Source organism: Morone saxatilis, unplaced genomic scaffold (genome assembly GCF_004916995.1).
Source record: "Morone saxatilis isolate NCDOM2014 unplaced genomic scaffold, NCSU_SB_2.0 Contig3, whole genome shotgun sequence".
NCBI classification, from domain to species: domain Eukaryota; kingdom Metazoa; phylum Chordata; class Actinopteri; family Moronidae; genus Morone; species Morone saxatilis.
This window is the reverse complement of record NW_023339873.1, coordinates 10,428,895-10,448,002: the sequence shown is the minus strand read 5'-3', so window position 1 is coordinate 10,448,002 and position 19,108 is coordinate 10,428,895. Positions and strand designations below refer to the sequence as shown.

Genomic DNA, 19,108 nt, shown 5'->3' with positions numbered 1-19,108 from the left:
CAAAACACCCTTGAGTGGTAGCTGCTTCCAACACAAAGACAATAAAGACTCATCACATCTTCAGAGATCCCTTCACCATCACAAGAGGAGTTACTTCCCAATCAAAATATTAACACCATCCAAAACATCCGCCTAGGTTTTGACTATACCAAGTCCAAATCCATCCCCATAAGCATTCAAACCTCAAAGAACTACAACGGCAACAAATACCACCCAAAAAAACTTAAATTCCCCCCTCCCGCCTCTGCCGTCTCTCTCTTGCTCTCTCCATTTTTAACAGCCCCCTTCGTTATTTTCTCCATCCATCAAAGGCGGCAGTAATTATTAATGAGAGCCTCCCTGTTCTCTTTGCATTATGCATGAGAGCCTTGCCTCTGAAAGCAGAGGGTAATGGGGGGTGGACAGAAAGGGAGGGGCTACGGGTCACACACACACACACACATGCACACGCCACCTCCCAGGGTCACTGACCTACGCCCACAAAGCCAAAAATATTAATTAATTGCCCCCCATATCAGAACATTTAAAAGTAGCCCTTTCAACACAAATGGAAGTCAAAATGAAGACAAAGTGGGAGGCTGGTGCGGTATCTTAAGTCTCAGAGGGAGTAGCAACTCTCTCCAACACACATTCATGCACAAACCTGCATACACAAACGTACATGCATACACTTTTTGGGCTCGTTGTGTTTAAACCCGCTGAGATTTCTTACAAGTCTGTCAAATCTCTTTTAGCGTTTACCCTTGCACGCAAAAAAAAGAAGAAATATTTTTTTTAAATGGCAACACTCAGCTTGTCCCTGCTGGCTGTTGGGGATAAAAGCTTGCTATTTCTCCCACTTCCAACTTCACCTTCACTCCCTCCTTCAGCAAATCATGCTCATTCACCTTTTGTCTTTGGCTGTTTCCTTTTTTCCCCCTCACCCATTCCTCCCATTACTTGTTCTCTCTCACCACATGTGCATATAATGTTTGTGTGCATAGGTATTGTTGAGGTTTTAATGAAACAAATGATGGGGACCCATAAAATGTAGCCAGAGTTGCAATTTTAAGTTGCAGGCAAAAAAAAAGGAGATGGAAGAGTAAGAAGAATAAAAGACATACTGGCTGCTATGAGAAACTGGTAAGGAGGGAAGAGAAGATGAAGAGACAGAGGTGGAAATTACAGGCTGGCGAAGAGTGAGATAACTGCACCGATCCGTGTCCCGCTTAAAACGTGTCCCTTTCTTCCCGCCCCTCTACAGAACCGGTGGCCTGACCCCGGCTTACTCTCCCCTGGCGTTTTCATCCGTTCACAACTTTAAGCGCTGAGATTAGCCTAACCTCTCCACCTCTTTATGTACTGTTCCTCCTTTCCCTCTGTCCCTTTCAGTTCCCCCCTCTCCCAGTGTATTTCAGGGCAGGACTCAGCACCTCAAATAGATGTAAAACAAGGAAAGATTGCAAACGAGGAAAAAAAAAAAAATCAGATTTAATTACAGAGACGAAAGAATAAACATTTCAGCAGTCAAGCTATTGTCAGTGTCCACAATTAAGAAATGTTTCTGCATAATTGGTGACTTTTTTCATCCTTCTGAGCGTGGAGGAAAAACATTTGAAGGGAATTCGGAATTATTGCACTTGGCTGTGTACCAATTAGAGTGCAGCAGTGTGAGCGCTAATGAACAATCGAATGCATTTTTTTTTCTTTTTTTACCCCTTTATTCCTACCCCCTACCTGCATATACCCCTACACTGTCACACAATGTAACACTTGTTCACCCACTTCAGGTCTAGACAACTCTAACCTTGCCCAAGCTGAAACATCAGAGGGGATTATTTGGTGTTTTCCCACTGATGCAGTCTGACCAGCTATCATTATTTCTACTATTCTGTCAAAAAAAGTACACTGCATATAAAAAAAGAAAAGTATAATGCCTGATAACTGCAGTCTTCCCTCTGTGTGTGTGTGTGAATGCGTGATAGTACTCAGGGTTGTGCCGTGCCCCGCGGTCCCGTTACGACTGTGTGCGTGCCAGCAGAGCCCTCTCCCCCTCTCCCCTCTCAGCTGCTATTTTTGCCCTGTTCTTATGTAAGCCGCTCCTGACGCGCTGGAGACAGAGGCAGAGTACGGAGTTGGGATGGTGAGAGCATCCCCAGCGGACACACTCATACACTCGCCTGCACATCCAAACACACGTGCGTACACACACACACAAAATATACAGTATATACTAAGTGGAGTGAATATGTGACATATGCAAACATACAGAGCAAAACAGAAAGTGATGCTGTGCTCGCTGTCAGATGGTGACACTGCACATACGGAGGCAAACCTTAAACCAACAGCGGAACTGTGTGTGCCTTGGCAACAGCACAGTGCACGTGTGTATAATATATATATATATATGTGCGATGTGACTGTAAGGTGTGCAGGCCCATCATGTAGATTACTGCAGTAACTATCGTCATCTCTTTTAAAAATCTGTTTTATCTCCCTCCTTAGCTCCTATTTTATGTTCTCTACTGGAGCAGTGCTCTCTAACATGATCACTTCATGGTTCTGGGCATGTTGTCAGAGCACTGTGATTCTGGCCCTTACGCTGTTTATTTTTAGCTGCATCTAAATCTAACATGTAGAGCTTGTTCTACTGTTGTACTCAAATCAGGCTGGATGAAAGCATAAGTTAAATTCCTGTATTTAAATCTGTGATATCATAGGATAATGTTTGGTCATGAAAAAAAAAAAAAAACTACTTACTTGGTGTTCGCAGGTCAGCAGTTTCAGCAAATAGATGTAGAACATTTCTATCGTAACTTCTTTCATAGAGTCTTTCACACTCATAAGTAACACGCAGCTATGGGAAGAGAGAGTTCAATTTCTATCAAATTTACATATCATGTAACAATTTGATAATAATATAAACTATAACTTCTTAATTTTTCTTTCTAGAGTCGATTTCATTTCCCTGTAGGCAATGTATTTGTAAGAAAGTATGGATTTTTCAAATGTTGCACATCTTATTTTAGAGCCACAATCATTTAATACGGTTCATTTGATTTGTGCGATGTCAACTCAATATTTCCAACACTCAAATGACAATTTTGACAGCCTGAAATTAACGCTGCAAATATTTAGGCTCTGTGTGCATTTCTGCGTTTGTGTGTGTTATTTGGTGTTCTATCTATCAGTCATTATTATTCCAAACACTGATGCTGATGTCTCTAATCAACAAAAACAAAGCTCAGGTTGAATTCTAATGTTCTTTTTAAGTGAAAAAGTGACAAAAAAAATAGTGAGAATTTTGAAAACAAAAGCAAACAGACTTAAGAAAAAAGTCTTCTATTTTATAAAACGTATAACTTCAACATCGTCAAATAGACAGACATAACTCAACCCCCACAGTGTGCACACACGTGCCGCAATCTCCATAAATTAGGGCTGTCAGTGTGTGTGAGGGTGTAATAACTGACACCTGGTAATGAGCACGCCATTTTCAGCCAACCAGTAGAGAGGGAAAAGGTTGGGTTAGAAGTGGGGGTGGCAGAGGTCACAGGTCAGGGGTCAAGGTCACCTCCTGCGGGGTTTGCCTTTAGATGGCTGGGGCATCTGTAAATTGAGGGATGTGGTGACACAGGGGGACATGGGGGTACCCCAACAGGGAATTGACGTGTGTCGCAGCCAGCTGGGGTGAAGATATTATATAAAAGGAATATTCATGCTCATCGTAATTGTCAAAAAGTAACTGCCACCAGCGTGACTTGGCAGAAGCAAGACAGCTTGATTTATGTCAATTTTGGGATCTGACCTTTCTATGCATGTGTGATATGTGATAAGCCATTTTTATATTCTATACCTTATATACCCTATGCAGCAACTACACAACCAGGACTACAAAAAGAAAAAGCTCAAATGAATAAATGCCATTGTCACTGATTTTTGAATTGCATTTACCTATTTAAAAGACCTGTAATATACCTCTTTTCTACTGTGTGACTCCACCTACGTTTACCTACAAGGGTGAGCGTGCATGTACGTGCAGACGTTATCAAATGAGGACAGCCGCCTCGGCCATCTTAGCTGTGCATTTGTGTTTTTGTGTCTATCGGCGTATGCCTGCGATTCCTGTTCACTGACGCAGCATCAGCAGCCCACACCATAAATACTGCATGGCCTCAAAAAATAGAGAGAATGGAGGGAATAAGGGAAGAGGAAGGAAAGGAGAGGAAAAGAGATGAGGAGGAAACAAAGAGGAGGGGAAAAGCCTCGGTTGTTAAGATGAAGGGTGGTGGAGGGGGGAGGAAAGGAACGGAGGAAGAGATGGGAGAATGGGGAATGGGGGGGGGGGATGAGGAGCAGGGAGGAGCGAGTGACTAAGAGATAAAAGTGGAGTGAGTGGATGCGAGTGTGTTTGTGTGATGAGCGGATGGCCTCGGGGAGCGGTCGACTCACTGCGCTGCTCTGCGGATGTGCTGAGGGGCTCCAGGCCGTTTGCTCACTCACTCGCCCCTCCGCTCTACTCACTGCAAAGAAGACAGGGGTGGGGGTCGGGGTGCAGGTGAGACGGGTGAGAAAGAGATGAAACAGAGGAGAGTGGAAAACTGGGAAAGAATGTGGAAAAGCTGATGGGGGAAAGAAATGAAGGGTAAAAGAGAATGGAGGCATACGAAATCATAAAAAAGGGAGGAACAGATATGACCTTGTGTTTGAATGGGTTAAGGAGCATAAAACGGTGGTAGGGTGACAATGGGAGTAGCAGCTGGATAAAATAAAGGGATGAACTGACAGGTTGGCAGGGTAAAGAAGTGACTAGGTAAGATGCATCTATCCTCCCATGGGAGCTAAGGGAATGGGGGATACCGGGAGTGAAATGGGCCTACTCTTTGTAACAAGGAAGTACCGAATAAACCAACTGACACACCACTGGTGAAGATGTGTGCGTGTGTGTGTTCTGCCTATTCGCATGTACGCACAAATGGAGTAAAGCTGTCTATGAGTAGGCATAATGAGCACTTCACGTAATGTGAAGTGAACACTATGCTTGTGTATGGAAATGTGTGCGCAATTGATCTGCAGTGTGTGAAAGAATAGCAAGATGTGTTTGCATCTCAACAGTGATCATTCCAAATAACATCAAATCATGTTTTCAACTCCAATGATGAAGCAGAACTGCTGTTGCACCTCTGAGAAGGAGATGTCACTTTGACTGCTGAGAGTTCATGTGTGCTTGTGTGTTTCCATGCACACACGTGTGAAGGTATGTTACTGAAGAGTTGCTTTTACGCAGACATAAGAAACTTATAATTTGCGTGTTGAATGGGGGGTCTTTATGCAACATCCTAGGGAAGCCAGCAGATTGAGACTAGTGTTGCTGAATATGGAAAGAGGGCACACAGCAAAGGCTGCTGGGAGTTTCTGATTGGCTGCTAATGTTGCTATCCAGGCTGGGATTGGTGGAGCTGACGCAGCCCGACATCACGTTGTCGGGACTAAACCCTTTTGAACTGAGGCAAAGCAGAGAGGCACAGATCTCAAAACACATACACACACATATGTGCATACACACTTGCAGATACACACCCACATCCACGCATTAAAAGGAAGTATTGCATGCAACTGAATATGCATCTGTACATGATAGTTCCACATGCATTCCAACACAGTTTGTATATATAAGCCAGGATAGGCTTTGTGCTGATCGTGTCAGGAGAAAACGGAATGCATAATGTTCCTGGGCTCGTCTCCATATATGATGATCTCTAGTGAATCTGCACAGTTGAAAAGGAGAAGAGCGAACTTCCTTAATTTCTCCATTCTCTTTTAAGCCCAGCTCTAAGGTGGACAGAATAAATTGGAGCTTAAGCATGCGTGAAGGCACTGCCAGCGGGCCCCTTTCCACCACTCCACGCCACATTTGTCAAATCAGAGGAATTTCTTCTACACGTGAACCCAGAATCGGAGAAGAGAGAAAAGGCAGGGATTCACATTTAAGTCACGCGTAAGGAGCAAGTCTCCTAGACAAAGAAAAAATGTATATTTGAGTTTGTGGTTATTCTGGAAAATGTTGCCTGGTCTTAACTGTGACAAAAAAAACAAAACAAACCACAAAAACGAAAAACACACACAACACGCTACGGCCAGGTGGCATAGTCAATAAGCTGCATGCTATTAATAAAACATGAGATGAGACAAGGCAGTGAGTCAGGGGAAATGCATGACTACTCTTTTGGCCTCACTGCCTTTACCCCGTGGCTTGTCGGCTCGACTCTGCTTGTGCCTTTGCCCGTAGTAAGAGGCAGAAAATGTCTCTGCCATTCGGCCAACGGTGAATGGGAGAAGAATCTCAACTGATTGGGGTGATGGGGTTCTCACAATATCACCCGTCAATAGCAAGAGGGTTTCCCTCTCAGGTGGAGCGAGTGGAACCGGTGAAGACAAATCAACGCGAAGACACCAGATTATGCCGGTCCAGCACTCCATGTGAGTGGTCCTAGCTTGACGACACACACCATGGGTGCACATTTTCAGGCTGTATCCCTACGGGTCTCACTTGGTGTAACTGAGGCAAAGAACAACCATCGACCGATGTAAACAGGAAATGAACGAACACTGAGACGCTGGGGCAACCTGTCACAGAGTACGTGGAAGTGGCTGTATGCGTTGGTTGTGTTTGCAACGCCTGTTTTAAGACCTGGAAGGTCGGTCCCTATGCAATCTTGATCTATCTCTTCCACAACTTGTCATGCCCTCCCATCACTTCCAATATGATGTGGAAGGCAGCAGTACGCTCTTTGCCTGTCCTTTCTCTCTGAAACACACAACACCGACAACCACACACACACGACCACACACACACACACACAACACACCACACACACACACCACACACAACACACCACCACACACACACACACGACACACACACCACACAACACACAAACACACACACACCACACAGTGCCCTCCGGGTGCATTACTGTTCTTACATCACCTCCTCCCCAGTGGAGCAGAGAAAACAAGAGACAACGAGACTTCGACAGAGATGAAGAGATGAAGAGATGGGTTTTTGGGGGATGGGGTTCTTTTCGTTGCTTGAGGGGGGAGCAAGTGGAGAAGAGACGTGTGTCATTAAAGAGGAGCGCCGAGGAGACCAGGATTCAAATGCTATTAAGTTAAAAAATATGCAGCATAGAGTATGTAGTGTATCAGAAGCCAACAGTATCAGTTATCAGTTGTTTGGGGGAAATGTTACACCATCGCACCAAAGTTTCACACAGTTTCTTACAATAAATAACTTCGGAATTGCTGTCAAGGGATTAAACTCAGCTATGAAATGCACTATGCATAATAAAACAAAAATTCATATACATTATTCAACCCAGAGAAGACCAAATTTAGAATCATTACTGCATCAGTCAGAAGTGAATGACAAAAGACTGGTTTACATCAGATTAAGTACATGCCATGCACATACTCTAAGACAGAGAGAGGGTTTTTTTTGCAGTTAAGGCTTGAACATGCACCACACTGGTGTGTCTCTCCATGGATGGCTGGATCTCAGACACATTAACACTGTCTGGCGTTGACTTGCACCCATGAGACCCCCCCACCCCCGACCACAGCGCACACGCAGGCACACGTCTGGGCATCATCCTTCTGCTCTAATACACCGTGTGCCCCTCGGGACGGCTCTTATTTGAGGGCCACTTTTGGGTTTTTTTTGTGTATGCGCATGTTGCTACCTTGTGTAGGATCGTGGCTCTCCCAAAAACGTTTGAGCAGCTCCTTAAGACCGATGTCTTTCGGGAAGAAGACGACCCTCACCACCTCAGTGTGACCCGTCAGACCTAAAGAAGAAATCACAAGGTTGTATGAATACAAATCATGTTTTTGCTTATATGATGGCTGCTTGGCTCATTGCACCCTCCTCCTCCTCATTCTTCTCGAACCCCTTAAATGCTGAAAAAATGCTGGACACGACAAGGGACTAACACCAAAATCAGGATGTCTGAATCAAACTGTAAAAATTTGCCAGTTCAAAATTGAAAATGAGAAATTATGAATAGCATCCTTGTGCGTTCGGCGTACATGTCATTGAGGGCATGTGGCACGGGTGGAATCCACACAGAGCTATGTTATTGCTTATGGCACAATGGGAGAGAAAGAGAGAGTGACAGAGAGAGGTGCAGATAAAGTGAGAGTGAGAGAGAGAGATAGAGAGAGAAGGCACAGTAAGGGTCGGCGCTTCTGGTGAAAGTTGCCAAAAGCGCACAGACACTCGCTTCTGACTGCAGCTGCCAGGACCCCAAAGCTTCAACAAGCTGCCTGCAAGCATTCTCAAACTGGGGGATGCTTTAGGTCGAACATGCAGTTGTATGCACATACACACACACACACGCAACTCAACACAAACATACACCTTTGCTAAATGTAAAAAGAGAGCTGTTAATTTAGGATTGTATCAAAAGTAGCTATTCCCTTTTCTTCATAAACAGACACACGCACAGGCGTACACACATATGCAGACATGCCCACACAGACCGATGCATCGAGTGCATTGCAGACAATTGGAAAAGGCCTGCCAAATCCATGCACCTGGCCTGAGACCCACTTTCTGTCTCTAAATGACACTTGGCACTCCCAAAGGATCATCACCATGCCAAATTAACATGGAGGAGAGCAGGCACGCTTTTCAGTGGATACTAGCGGTCTGTCATGAGTGATACAACAAATAGTCCGTGTTAAAAATCAGGGTTAACACATACGAACAATAGTGTGTGAAAGTCAGTAATATTAGCCATGAAAGCAATGCACAAATGTGTGGCACGTGTGCTGTGGAGGTGTTGAATGTGCAAAAGCAAAAGAGGAGGCTGAAGGGTGGACATCAGCTGCAGGAACAAAGCACATTGGCCGGATTATATAGCAAAGGGCCCAGGTGAGACAATATGAGGGGCATCTCAAAACACAAACTGTCAGCACGTGCATACATTTTGCTGTGGTGACCGCCAACAGTGAGCTGGGTTGTAGGGTAGGAGTCATAGTGCAAGAAAGTAAACAAGAACGTAAACAAGAACGGTGGAAAGCAGGACAAAAAGAGAAGGCAGTAAAACTAGACCTGTTGAAACAAACAAGGTGGATATGCACCATGATTTTCCACCTTCCAAAACCTAGTCCCATACAAACAGTCAACATTCGTTACTTTATCCAGTACCACAGTCTTTCCCGAACCTTAATCAGTAGTTTTAGTTGCTGAAACTTTGGCAGAGCAGAAAACATTGATATGAATCCCTTCTAGAACGATCATATAGGCCCTTTTGGAAGACAATGACAACCTCAGAAACCTATTTTGTCAATTACGTATGAGGATTGTTGGATTAAACCCCAGGAAACACTGTAGAGCTAAAGCACAAAAGCTTACAGCATCAAATCTTGTACTGCAAACCTACTGCAAAGTGGACTATGTTGTGAATTAATAGAGATAAAATATGCTGATTGGTAATAACATCTTCTTCTATCCATCTCTCATCTGTCTGTACTGTCTGTCCTCCCAAGACAAATTTGACTGCACCTCAACCTCCCCTACTTCTTACTGTCAGACCATCCACCTATCTGCCTGTCCTTCCATCCTTCCCTGGCTCTGCTGACAGTTCCATCAGCCCCTTCTTTCTGTCCGTCCATCTGTCTGTCCAGCTGTCTGTCCTGCCCTGGCTGTGTTGACAGCTCCTCGGTCTCATGCCGTCGCAGTGTTCTGCTCCGTCATGGCCACTGGAGCGACGCCTGCACTCTCTCAGCCGATGGACAGGCAACCATTCTTTCTCACACTTTTTTCTCAAATTTTCTTTCCCCTCGAAAAGTTTATTTTACCCGCTCCCTCACTTGCTGCGGCTCTCAATCTCTCTTTTCCTGTCATCTGTCTCCATCTCCATCCTCCCTCAGAGCTGACCATCTTGTTGCTGGGAAGCTGACAGAAAGAGAAAGACTGGGAAAGGCAGACAGATAGGAAACATACAATCCCTTGAAGGGCTCTGCTCAGAAAGTCTGCCAGCCAAGCCCAAAGCATCTTTCCCCTCCTCTTCACGTCCCCCATGCTGCGCCTGCACCTAGACTCCATGACTGCCTGTAATGATGTGCCCTCATAAATGGAGAAGCCTCATACTAACAGATCACGACTCCTAAAACACAAGACAGGCACACAAAATGAGACAGAGCTCGACATCTTCATTTGAATTATATACCAGCGCCCTGTATGAATCCACTCGATTGTCACGATGAGGAAAACTGAAAGAAACTAATTGGGTTGTAACCAGCTAGCCAAACATTTTCAAGGGCTTTGATAGCAAATACACAGAATTCAAGCTTGTATCCTCAACATCATGTTCGCCAAATCATATTCTCAGAGAAAAAAAAAGCCCATCTTTGGCGCTTCATACACAGTAACCTCTGTTGGCAAAAACGCCGCAGTACAGCACAGTACAGAGCCCAATCCTTACAAGTAGGTCATGGGGGGGTGGGGACGGGGGGTACAGCCCATCTGGAGCAGTGCATTCTGAGTAGTTGACTGCAGATGAAGGGAAGGCGGTGAGAGGATGAGAACGCTGTACTTAAAACACCCTTTCCGACTCTATATCTTTTTCTTTTTCCTTTGAATTTTTTGGCTTCTTGAACCCTGACTGATCTCACGGAGAAATGCCCTGCCAACCCACTTCACCTCCTCACAGGGTAGGAGCACAGGGAAATCAGGTAAAACACATCAAAGTGTAGACGGTATGCATATGGAAAAATGTGCAAATACACAGATTAGGTGCAGTCTATTACCTGAGCAGACTTCGTGGTAAGTGGGGTTGGGTGTGAAGCCGCCGGCATAGCCCACCTGTGTGGAGAAGACTCCTCGAAGCCGCCAGAAAAGTCTCTCAGCTCCCCAGAAACAGCCCATACCTGGACATAAAGACAGCATGCCAACAGACACAGCTTTAGGGATTCTGTACTACTGTAACATCCAGAGAGGCCAATATTTTATCAAAATGTGTCAATAACCACAGCCATAACTGGTAACAGAGGATTCCATATTGAGTTGATTCGGATTACAGAAATGTGTGATTGTGCAGTCTCACCAAACATGATGGTCTCTGTGCCTTCTGGAAAAGGCTCCAAAGTGGGATTCCCATTGACTGCATGCTTGTCTGCAAAGGGAAACAGTGTGCAAATTTGAAATCAGATCATAACACTGTGTTACAACAGCACAAATTACAGTATGCGAGTAAAGAGACCCATTAGCGGCCTCAACTAGGCCTCATAGGTCTGCACTTCGTTATAGGCTGACCCAGGCCAGCGGATCAGAGGCAGAGGCTTCTGTGCTGGAAGACATTTAAGAGATTATGCGGCTTTGACCGCCATTCTATCCCTGCTGTCCTCTCCTCAATACCCACAATTAAACGCAATCACGCAGTTATTTTCTGATCCGTGTCTTACTCTACTGTATGTCTTTGAATGGGAGTTTATTAAGTGCTACGCTTGGCACCGTGGGGTGCCCATGAAGCTAACCAGTGACGACACTCAGGGGCATTCGTTTGTACAACCTCACGAGCAGAGAAGGGCCTCGCAAGCAGACTGTCCTAATCTTCACTATGTTAAAAATACCTAAGTAAAACAAACCGGAGTGCTGAGAGGTGGCAGGGGGGTGGCACTCTACTGCCAACTGTGCTGCATGGAATTAGAGCGCTAAAAAGGAAGTGTGTGTGTATATGTGTAACCCACAGATGTGTGAGGAGGATTAGGGTTTAAGAAGACTGAGGTGACTTAGCGTGCAAATCTCCACTAAGCAAGGCTGGTTTGTACTGCAACCACTAATATTAGTCTACAGATAAACAGGCCACAGGGTACACTAAGAGCTTAGGCACATACCATTAATGGATGCTTGCTCGAGGTTCAATGTGTGATTGCTCTCTGGCTGCTCGGGGATGTGATGTGTGACATTGACCTGAATACAAACAATCTCTAATCTGATAGAGACATAATAGTTCATTTCCTAGATAGGCCCGGGATGATCTCTAACTGTGACAACAAAGACCGGTTACCTGCAGTTTATTTCAGACTGAGTGATTACTTTAAAGCTGGATAGTGCAGAAGCATTGAAAAGGAAACGATGCCATGCCTGGACCCTAAAGATTGACAAGTGTTTTGAAAAAGATAAGAAGCAAAAGAAGCACTACAGCACTTGAGCTGATACCACCTGTCTTGGTGTGCCAACTTAAGGGCATTTTTTTTATATCAGACAAACTTGTTTGGTTTTTCTGTGCAGTAACAGATTGCAGAAGCATGAAGGACTCCTAAAATGTCACAGAGGCCTGGCTGCCTTCAGGCAGTCCTTTCCTGTCCTCCTGTTGTGCGACAGTTCTGTCTTTTAGCAGCAGGTTGTTTGGTACTGCCAGGTCATGTTCACGGGCACAGTCAGCTGCAATCAAAGTATATCTGTGTCACTGACTGTAGTGGCTAAATAAGCTCAGTCCACAGGGGTGACTTAAGGTGGTGGGAGGACAAAAAAAAATGTTCATACTTCTTCTGTGAATCTGTTTCCCATGCTTACGTTCACCCTCTTGTCCTGCTTTTCTGGCCACAGAGATGAAAAGTACTTAAGTTGCCAAAATGAGGGAGTGAGAGAGAGACAAGTGTGTGATAGAGGAGGAGGAGTGGGAGGAGGAGAGATCAGCCTGCCAAAACAATAAAAGGAGTAAATAGCCAGTGAGAAGCAACAGATGAGGGTAGCAGAAAGGCAGTGAAGGATTCTTTTGGCTTTCAGACCACCATGCCTTTGGGCGCTTTATAAAAAGACCAAGCACTTCATCCAAGAGAGAACACAGGGAAAACAAACAAGCAAACAAATAAACAAACAAAAAAAGAGAGGTAAAAAATTAAGACACAGAACACGCCGACACAGCACTGTCCAGAGAAGCCAACTCCAAGCCAAACCTCTCCGCCCTCTCGTCTCTCTCAGCTGCTCTCCATCCTCACTTCACACTCTCTTCCTCACACCACCTTCCCATCATCCCTCACTCTCCTCTTACAAACACGAGCACACGCGCCTGCACGCATGCGAGCACGCAATCAGCCACAATCACTTGCACACCAACCTCTGCTGTGGGTATTTCTCCCATGGAGCAGTTGGCAGAGGTCCAGGTGGTGCCAGGCTGGCTCCTTTCACTGTGCCTAGCCCAGCATTCCCCCCTGCCAGCCCAGCGCCCACACCCCATTCTGCCAGAATTACCCCACCTAACACACAGAGGCACAGAGAAAGAACTGGCTGAATACCCTCACTACGCTGCCTCACTACGCCAGCAAAAGAAAGAACAGAGGACGACAAAAAACAAGTAGGGAGGGAGACTGACTGAGCTTACAAAAGAAGAAAAACAGGCTGAATATGGGGGAAGGATTCATGAAAAGGATTTTTTTTTCCAACTTGGATGAGATATGGGCGTAATTTCTTTTGTGCGCCTTTGTTTTCGAGGATATTTGAAAAGCACAGTGCAGGCTATACAGTACAGCGGGACTGAAGCGGAATACTTGGGTCACCTTTTGTTGCTTTTAGCTTGGTGGTTGTAGGCGGTTGGACCAGAACCAAAACATCGGACCCTGCGCCCTGCCACTTTGCTTGTATCATGGCTACTATCAGTCAAGGGCACAACAATCTATCTGTTGCTTAGCAGATAATAGCGTCCAGTTTGACTTGTTTCGGCGGGTATTTAGTCTTTGTTACCCTTCGATTCTACCCGTGGTCCCGTGTTCCTCACCCGTAAAACTGAAGTCCAAGCGCTGCTGCCCCCTCACGCAGAGAAACGGGAGAGGTACTACTCCCTGGATGCCAAAACTGGTAACGGAAAGGTCGATTTCCAGGCTGCTCTGTTTATTTCCTTCCAAAAATCCATTCTCTCCCTTTCCCTTCTCTCTCTCTTCCTCTTCCCTCCCTCTCCCTATTCCGCTTCCTAGCTTCACACAGGTTGGCAGAGAGTCAGGCACGAGTCGTTGTCGGAGGATGATGCTTTATACTGGTGCCAACTACCCTCTGCTGTATTGGAGGATGGGTAGGGGGCTAGAAAGAGTGGGGCAAAGGAGGGGAGGGGAGGAAAAGGCAAGACTGCTGGGAGGTGGTTGATTTTTAAGAACAGTAAGAGGTAAGTTAAAAAAAAATAAAAATAAGTTTGCGGCTGTGGCCTTAAAACTACCAACCCAAGTTGTTGGTGTGACTCACATTTAAAGGTGCCTCTGTTCAGGTTGGGCTGTCCAGACTCTGAGGAGTACAACTTTGAAGCCATCCATGCATTCCATACATACTGTATCCAAGCAACAGAAAGAGTTGCTATGAAGAAGACTATCTACTTCTAGCACTGGCTCCATTATTTCCTTCCACCAAGATGGAGGCACATCCTGTTGGGCCTGCTCAAATATATTTACTCAAACACAGAGCTGACGGGGAAAGAAGTGGATGGCGTCCACCTGGTCAGCACAAATGGATAAATGCTTTTTGTTTTTAACCACACAGTAATGGGAAAATATTCAAAAAACTGAATTTACCATCTGCAGATATACTGCAGCAAATCCAGTCATTTTCTTGTCATGGGGGGTTGAAATCAATCCCATCATGCATTGGGCAAGATGCACGGTACACTATTCAGGGTCTTAAATTCACCTAAGTGACTGTTGGATGGGAAACCAGAGATCCTGTAGAGAAACCCATGCAGACATGAGGAGAACATACAACCTCCACATTTCAGGTTGTGGTCAGAACACAGGACGTTTGCTGAGCTGGGGCAACAGTCCAAATCAGTGAGCAACAGCACAACCCATGAGCAAAATCTCTCATTTATTCATCTAGTGTTTGCATACTTAATTTGCAAGCTTTCCCATTTACTTACATATTTTCTCTTCCCCTCTGAGCTTATTGCAAACGCCAAAAAAGCAAGGGCATCTTGAGACAGCAGAGATGGGAAAACAAGAGAGAAATAATGCCAGAAATATATCTTCGCCATGAACCTGCTTTAAAGAGTTATAGTGAAGCATGTAACAGAGATTGATTTTGGTCAGCTGACCTCCCCCATCCTGTTTGGAAGAAATATTGGCAGTCTATCCTGCACTGACTCAAAATAATAGCTACTGTGCCCCTACCATGTAGCAATCTGCCACTGGATCATTCTCACCAAGGTCACACAGTACATTATACAGACTGGAGCGAGGAAAGGGAACGCAGGACGTCTGAACAAGAAACAAGGAACAAGGAGCTTCTTTAGAGAGGCTGGAGGGGCAAAAGCAACTTTCAAAATTAGTGATCTTCATTGTAGAGAGGGGACAAATGTGTGCACTCCCACACACACACACACAAGGCTGGGGCATATGTGGAGACAGTCCTTGCAATCCCTAAATTACTCATGCTTACTAGCCCACACCAAAAAAACACATACTATTCCAACACACACATACATACACACACACGCACACACGCACACACACACACACTAGAACAACCCTGTCCCCACCTAAGCTGCCCCCCGCTGTGAAAGGGGAGGAACAGATTTCTGCCATGCGGTGTCTCCGAGCTGCTTCGACAGACGGAGCAGGAACTTACGACGGGGCGGAGCCTTCATGCGCATAATGCCCAGATGGGCCCCTGGACGCTGCGGCACCGCTTCCTCCTATGCACTCACAACCAGCTCCCACAATGCACTTTGCGGACGCTTCAGTCTGACTAGGTGAAGACCAGGTTCAAATCGCACCATGTCTCGCCTTTGTCGCATACTCCTACGAGCCCTTCTGTCCCAAAATAGTGCGATGAAAAGCTGAATGAAAGGATGGAACGGGCTGAGATGACGACTAAAACATGTTTAATAGAGCAATAACTGTAACATCATATTTTTTGAGAGGGCACGTATGTCTCTGACAGTGCTGAGAACTTGATCCATACAGATCTGTTTTTATCCTGATTTCATCATCAACTATTTGTAACACAATCCCACCATACATCCCAACAGGCTTTTGCTGCCACTTCAGGTTTTGGGGTTGACTCAAAGATTTCCTTACAGGCCAAAAACTAAATCACAAATCAGGTTAAAAGGTATTACAGCAAATTTACCCTGGGCATACTTGATTTAAAAGGTTAAGTGTGCTAGATTAGGTTCCCATGGCCATAACTCTAAGGGAGAAAACGCTGTTGTTGATAAGGGTAAACTGTGAAAACATTCTGCTGAGAATCATCATCGTGTATATGAGACTTCATCCAAAGTCTGGTAATAACATTGACTTTTTTTTTTTCTCAAGACAGTAGCACAAAGAATATATTAACTGCAAATCCAGATAAGTGTTGGCGGTTGTCCCTCAAGAGTCAGTGAACCTTGCCCACCATTGGTTGCTTTGGCTGATTTTGTATATAAAGACTCATAAGACCTCACAAATGGTATCACATATCACTGGTAACCTACAAGGTCTGTTCATTTAAAAAGAATATATACTCTCCCTTCAACTTTTTCTAAAGGTATTCTTGTCTTTGACACATCCTGTAATTTTAATTTCAATATGATATCATGTTTCTGTTGCGTCTATCTCTCAGCCCTTGACATTTCCGACAGACATGTAAGCGACACGTTTGTGAGAGTGATCTCTGGACGAAACCTCATCAGAAAGAGAGTTGTGTCTGAATGACTGTTGGCCAAAAAGCCTCAATTTCCTCATGTCAAGGTTTCCCTTTAAATCATAAACTGTAAACGGTTTTGACACCAAACCCTGTAATTTCTTGAAGGTTTTGCCCTTTTTGTCGCCCGTCTGTTCTGATGGAAACACTAAAAAATCTATCTGCTAAAATGAACCATATCCAGTTCAAACTCTCATACTGTGGGCTGATGAGGCAGGGGTAGATGCCTTTAACCCATGACGGCATACTGAATCTGGTACAAAGCCAGCAGATGTTTGGCTGCGTCATCATGAGTTTGCTTTTGTTGTCATTTTAATGCCTGTAAATCAGCTTTATTAAAAAAAATCTATGTCTTAAAGAATGACAACCTAATAACGAACGAATAATACCACTTATATATTGAACCCCAGCAGTTACTGCTATCATTATATCCCTGAATACACTGTCTGTCGATACTTCCTACATGGACTGCTCTGAGGTCACTCGCCGCTCGCGTGTGCGTTTGTGCCACGTAACACGCGCACGAGGACAGTTTGCCAACCGTAGGCACGTGCCAGCTCCATCATCGTGGACGCAACTTGTCACCGTGTGTTATTTACCTGCCACGACCATTTTCTCCTCTCTTCCTTTCAGAGCGCGGTCTCTGCTCGGCAGCTCAGTCTTATCTGCCATTGAGTCGGCGGCAGCGAGCGACACAGAGAGCACAAGGAGCCACACGGTCTGGGTTTGTGTTTGGGAGAACCACTGTGAGACTGACGGTACCGTCTTCCGGGATGCCTCCATAGCGCCACGCCGTTGCGTTATACGGCGAGGGACGGCGCAGAGAGAGAGGGAGAGAGGGAGGGGTGGAGAGAGACGGCGGCGAAAACGCCATCAACATGAATATTCATCGTGCGTGGGCAACGTCGTGCACTGCATATTAACTAATCAAGGGGTTAATATGACTTTGGCACAAAAGCCTACGGTGCACCGTGTGCGGGAACGAAATTAAATTTAAATAAATATCCACGCCGTTCTGCATGCAAATGAGCTCGCGCCAATTATCAGGTCTCATTCTGTGGGAGGTGCTTCTGGTAGGATCGAGTTGGGAGTGCGGATGTATGGATGAGTAGCTTTCCCCTCCGCGGCTCGTTTTAAATGCGTGTCCTGGGTTCATCCTGATGAGTAACAACTTCAAGGGGTCCGCTGGTAATAGCCGACAAGGTGGCTCAAGCCTCGCATACATTATAAAAATGTTTTTAAAAAAGCATAAGTAAAGAAAACTGTTCCTGTGTCTGTGTCTGTGTAGGGTACCAGCTGTCACGCAACACTGAACATATGATATTTCTTTAAGAGCATCACTGATGAGGGTTCCTATAGCAAGATGGAGCTATGTGTTGTGTCCAATTCACTATCCCATAAGTGATTTAAGCTGTATATTAAAATATATATATAAACAATTTAATGTATTTGACTTCCCACTACACATTATTATTATTATCTGTAATTATCAGGTTTGTTTGGTTGTATCTGTTGACAAATGCCAGTGCCATAAAACGTCACTTTAAAGGTCCTGTGTGTAGGATTTAATGGAATCTAGCAGTGTGGTTGCAGATTACGACACCCTCGCCTCACTCGCCACAAAGCTTGCAACAAACACAAAAGGCCCTGTCTAGTGCGAGTGTTTGGTTTGTCTGTTCTGGGCTACTGTAGAAACATGGCGGTTTAACAGAGCTCCCTCTGTAGATAAAAACGTCTCATTCTTATTTTCATATGATTATATAGCATTCCTATGAATTGTATAATCCATTTCTGCCATTATATCCTTCTAAATGTTACACACTGGACCTTTAATAAAGAACATACTTGCCTTCACGTTACCTGGTCAGTCTATGGTATTGCAAGGCATACAGCATCGGGGTAAAAAAACCATGACACTTAGCTATATGCGATGTCATTTTTCCTGTGGTTTAGACGTGCAGAAATAGAAATAGCCCAAAGTCTTCAAAAAAGTCATATCAATCATCTGGACAACTGTGCAACACTGAATGTTGATATCCAGGATGTGTCTCAGTCATCAAAAGCTGGACACAATTTACACTCTGTTGTAGATGGAAAACCAATGGACAGAAAAAGAAGAATGCCGAGCTGAGAGCAGCGATTCAGCAACAATTTGGTCTTTTTTTTTTTTGGTTCCATATTCTCCAATATAAGGATTTGCTGCTTTTTTCTGGTTTATATCATTGTAAACTGAAGATCTCTTTGTACCAGACTGTTGGTTGGACAAAACAAGGTATTTTAAGACACCACCCTTGGACTCTGGGAAACTATTTTCTGATATTTTATACATCAATAATGAAAAAAAATCATTAGTTGCAGCCCTAGAGTCTGGAATCACAGCGGCCAAGTGGTCGAAGATGCGTCTGTCTCCCATTGCCCTCATTCTTCCAGTCTGATCCTCCACTGTGACCTATCAAG

The 19,108-nt window shown here is 44.8% G+C and overlaps 1 protein-coding gene across 1 annotated transcript in view; it reads right to left on the bottom strand.

Annotated features, from left to right (window-relative positions):
- The window catches only part of si:ch1073-358c10.1 (mitochondrial peptide methionine sulfoxide reductase), a 25,472-nt gene extending 7,903 nt beyond the window's left edge, over nt 1-17,569 (bottom strand). The window contains 4 exon segments of the mRNA XM_035674707.1: nt 7,722-7,826; nt 10,795-10,914; nt 11,091-11,159; nt 17,251-17,569. Of these exon segments, the coding sequence (XP_035530600.1) occupies nt 7,722-7,826; nt 10,795-10,914; nt 11,091-11,159; nt 17,251-17,569 (613 nt within the window).
- Nucleotides 17,570-19,108: the final 1,539 nt, after the last annotated feature.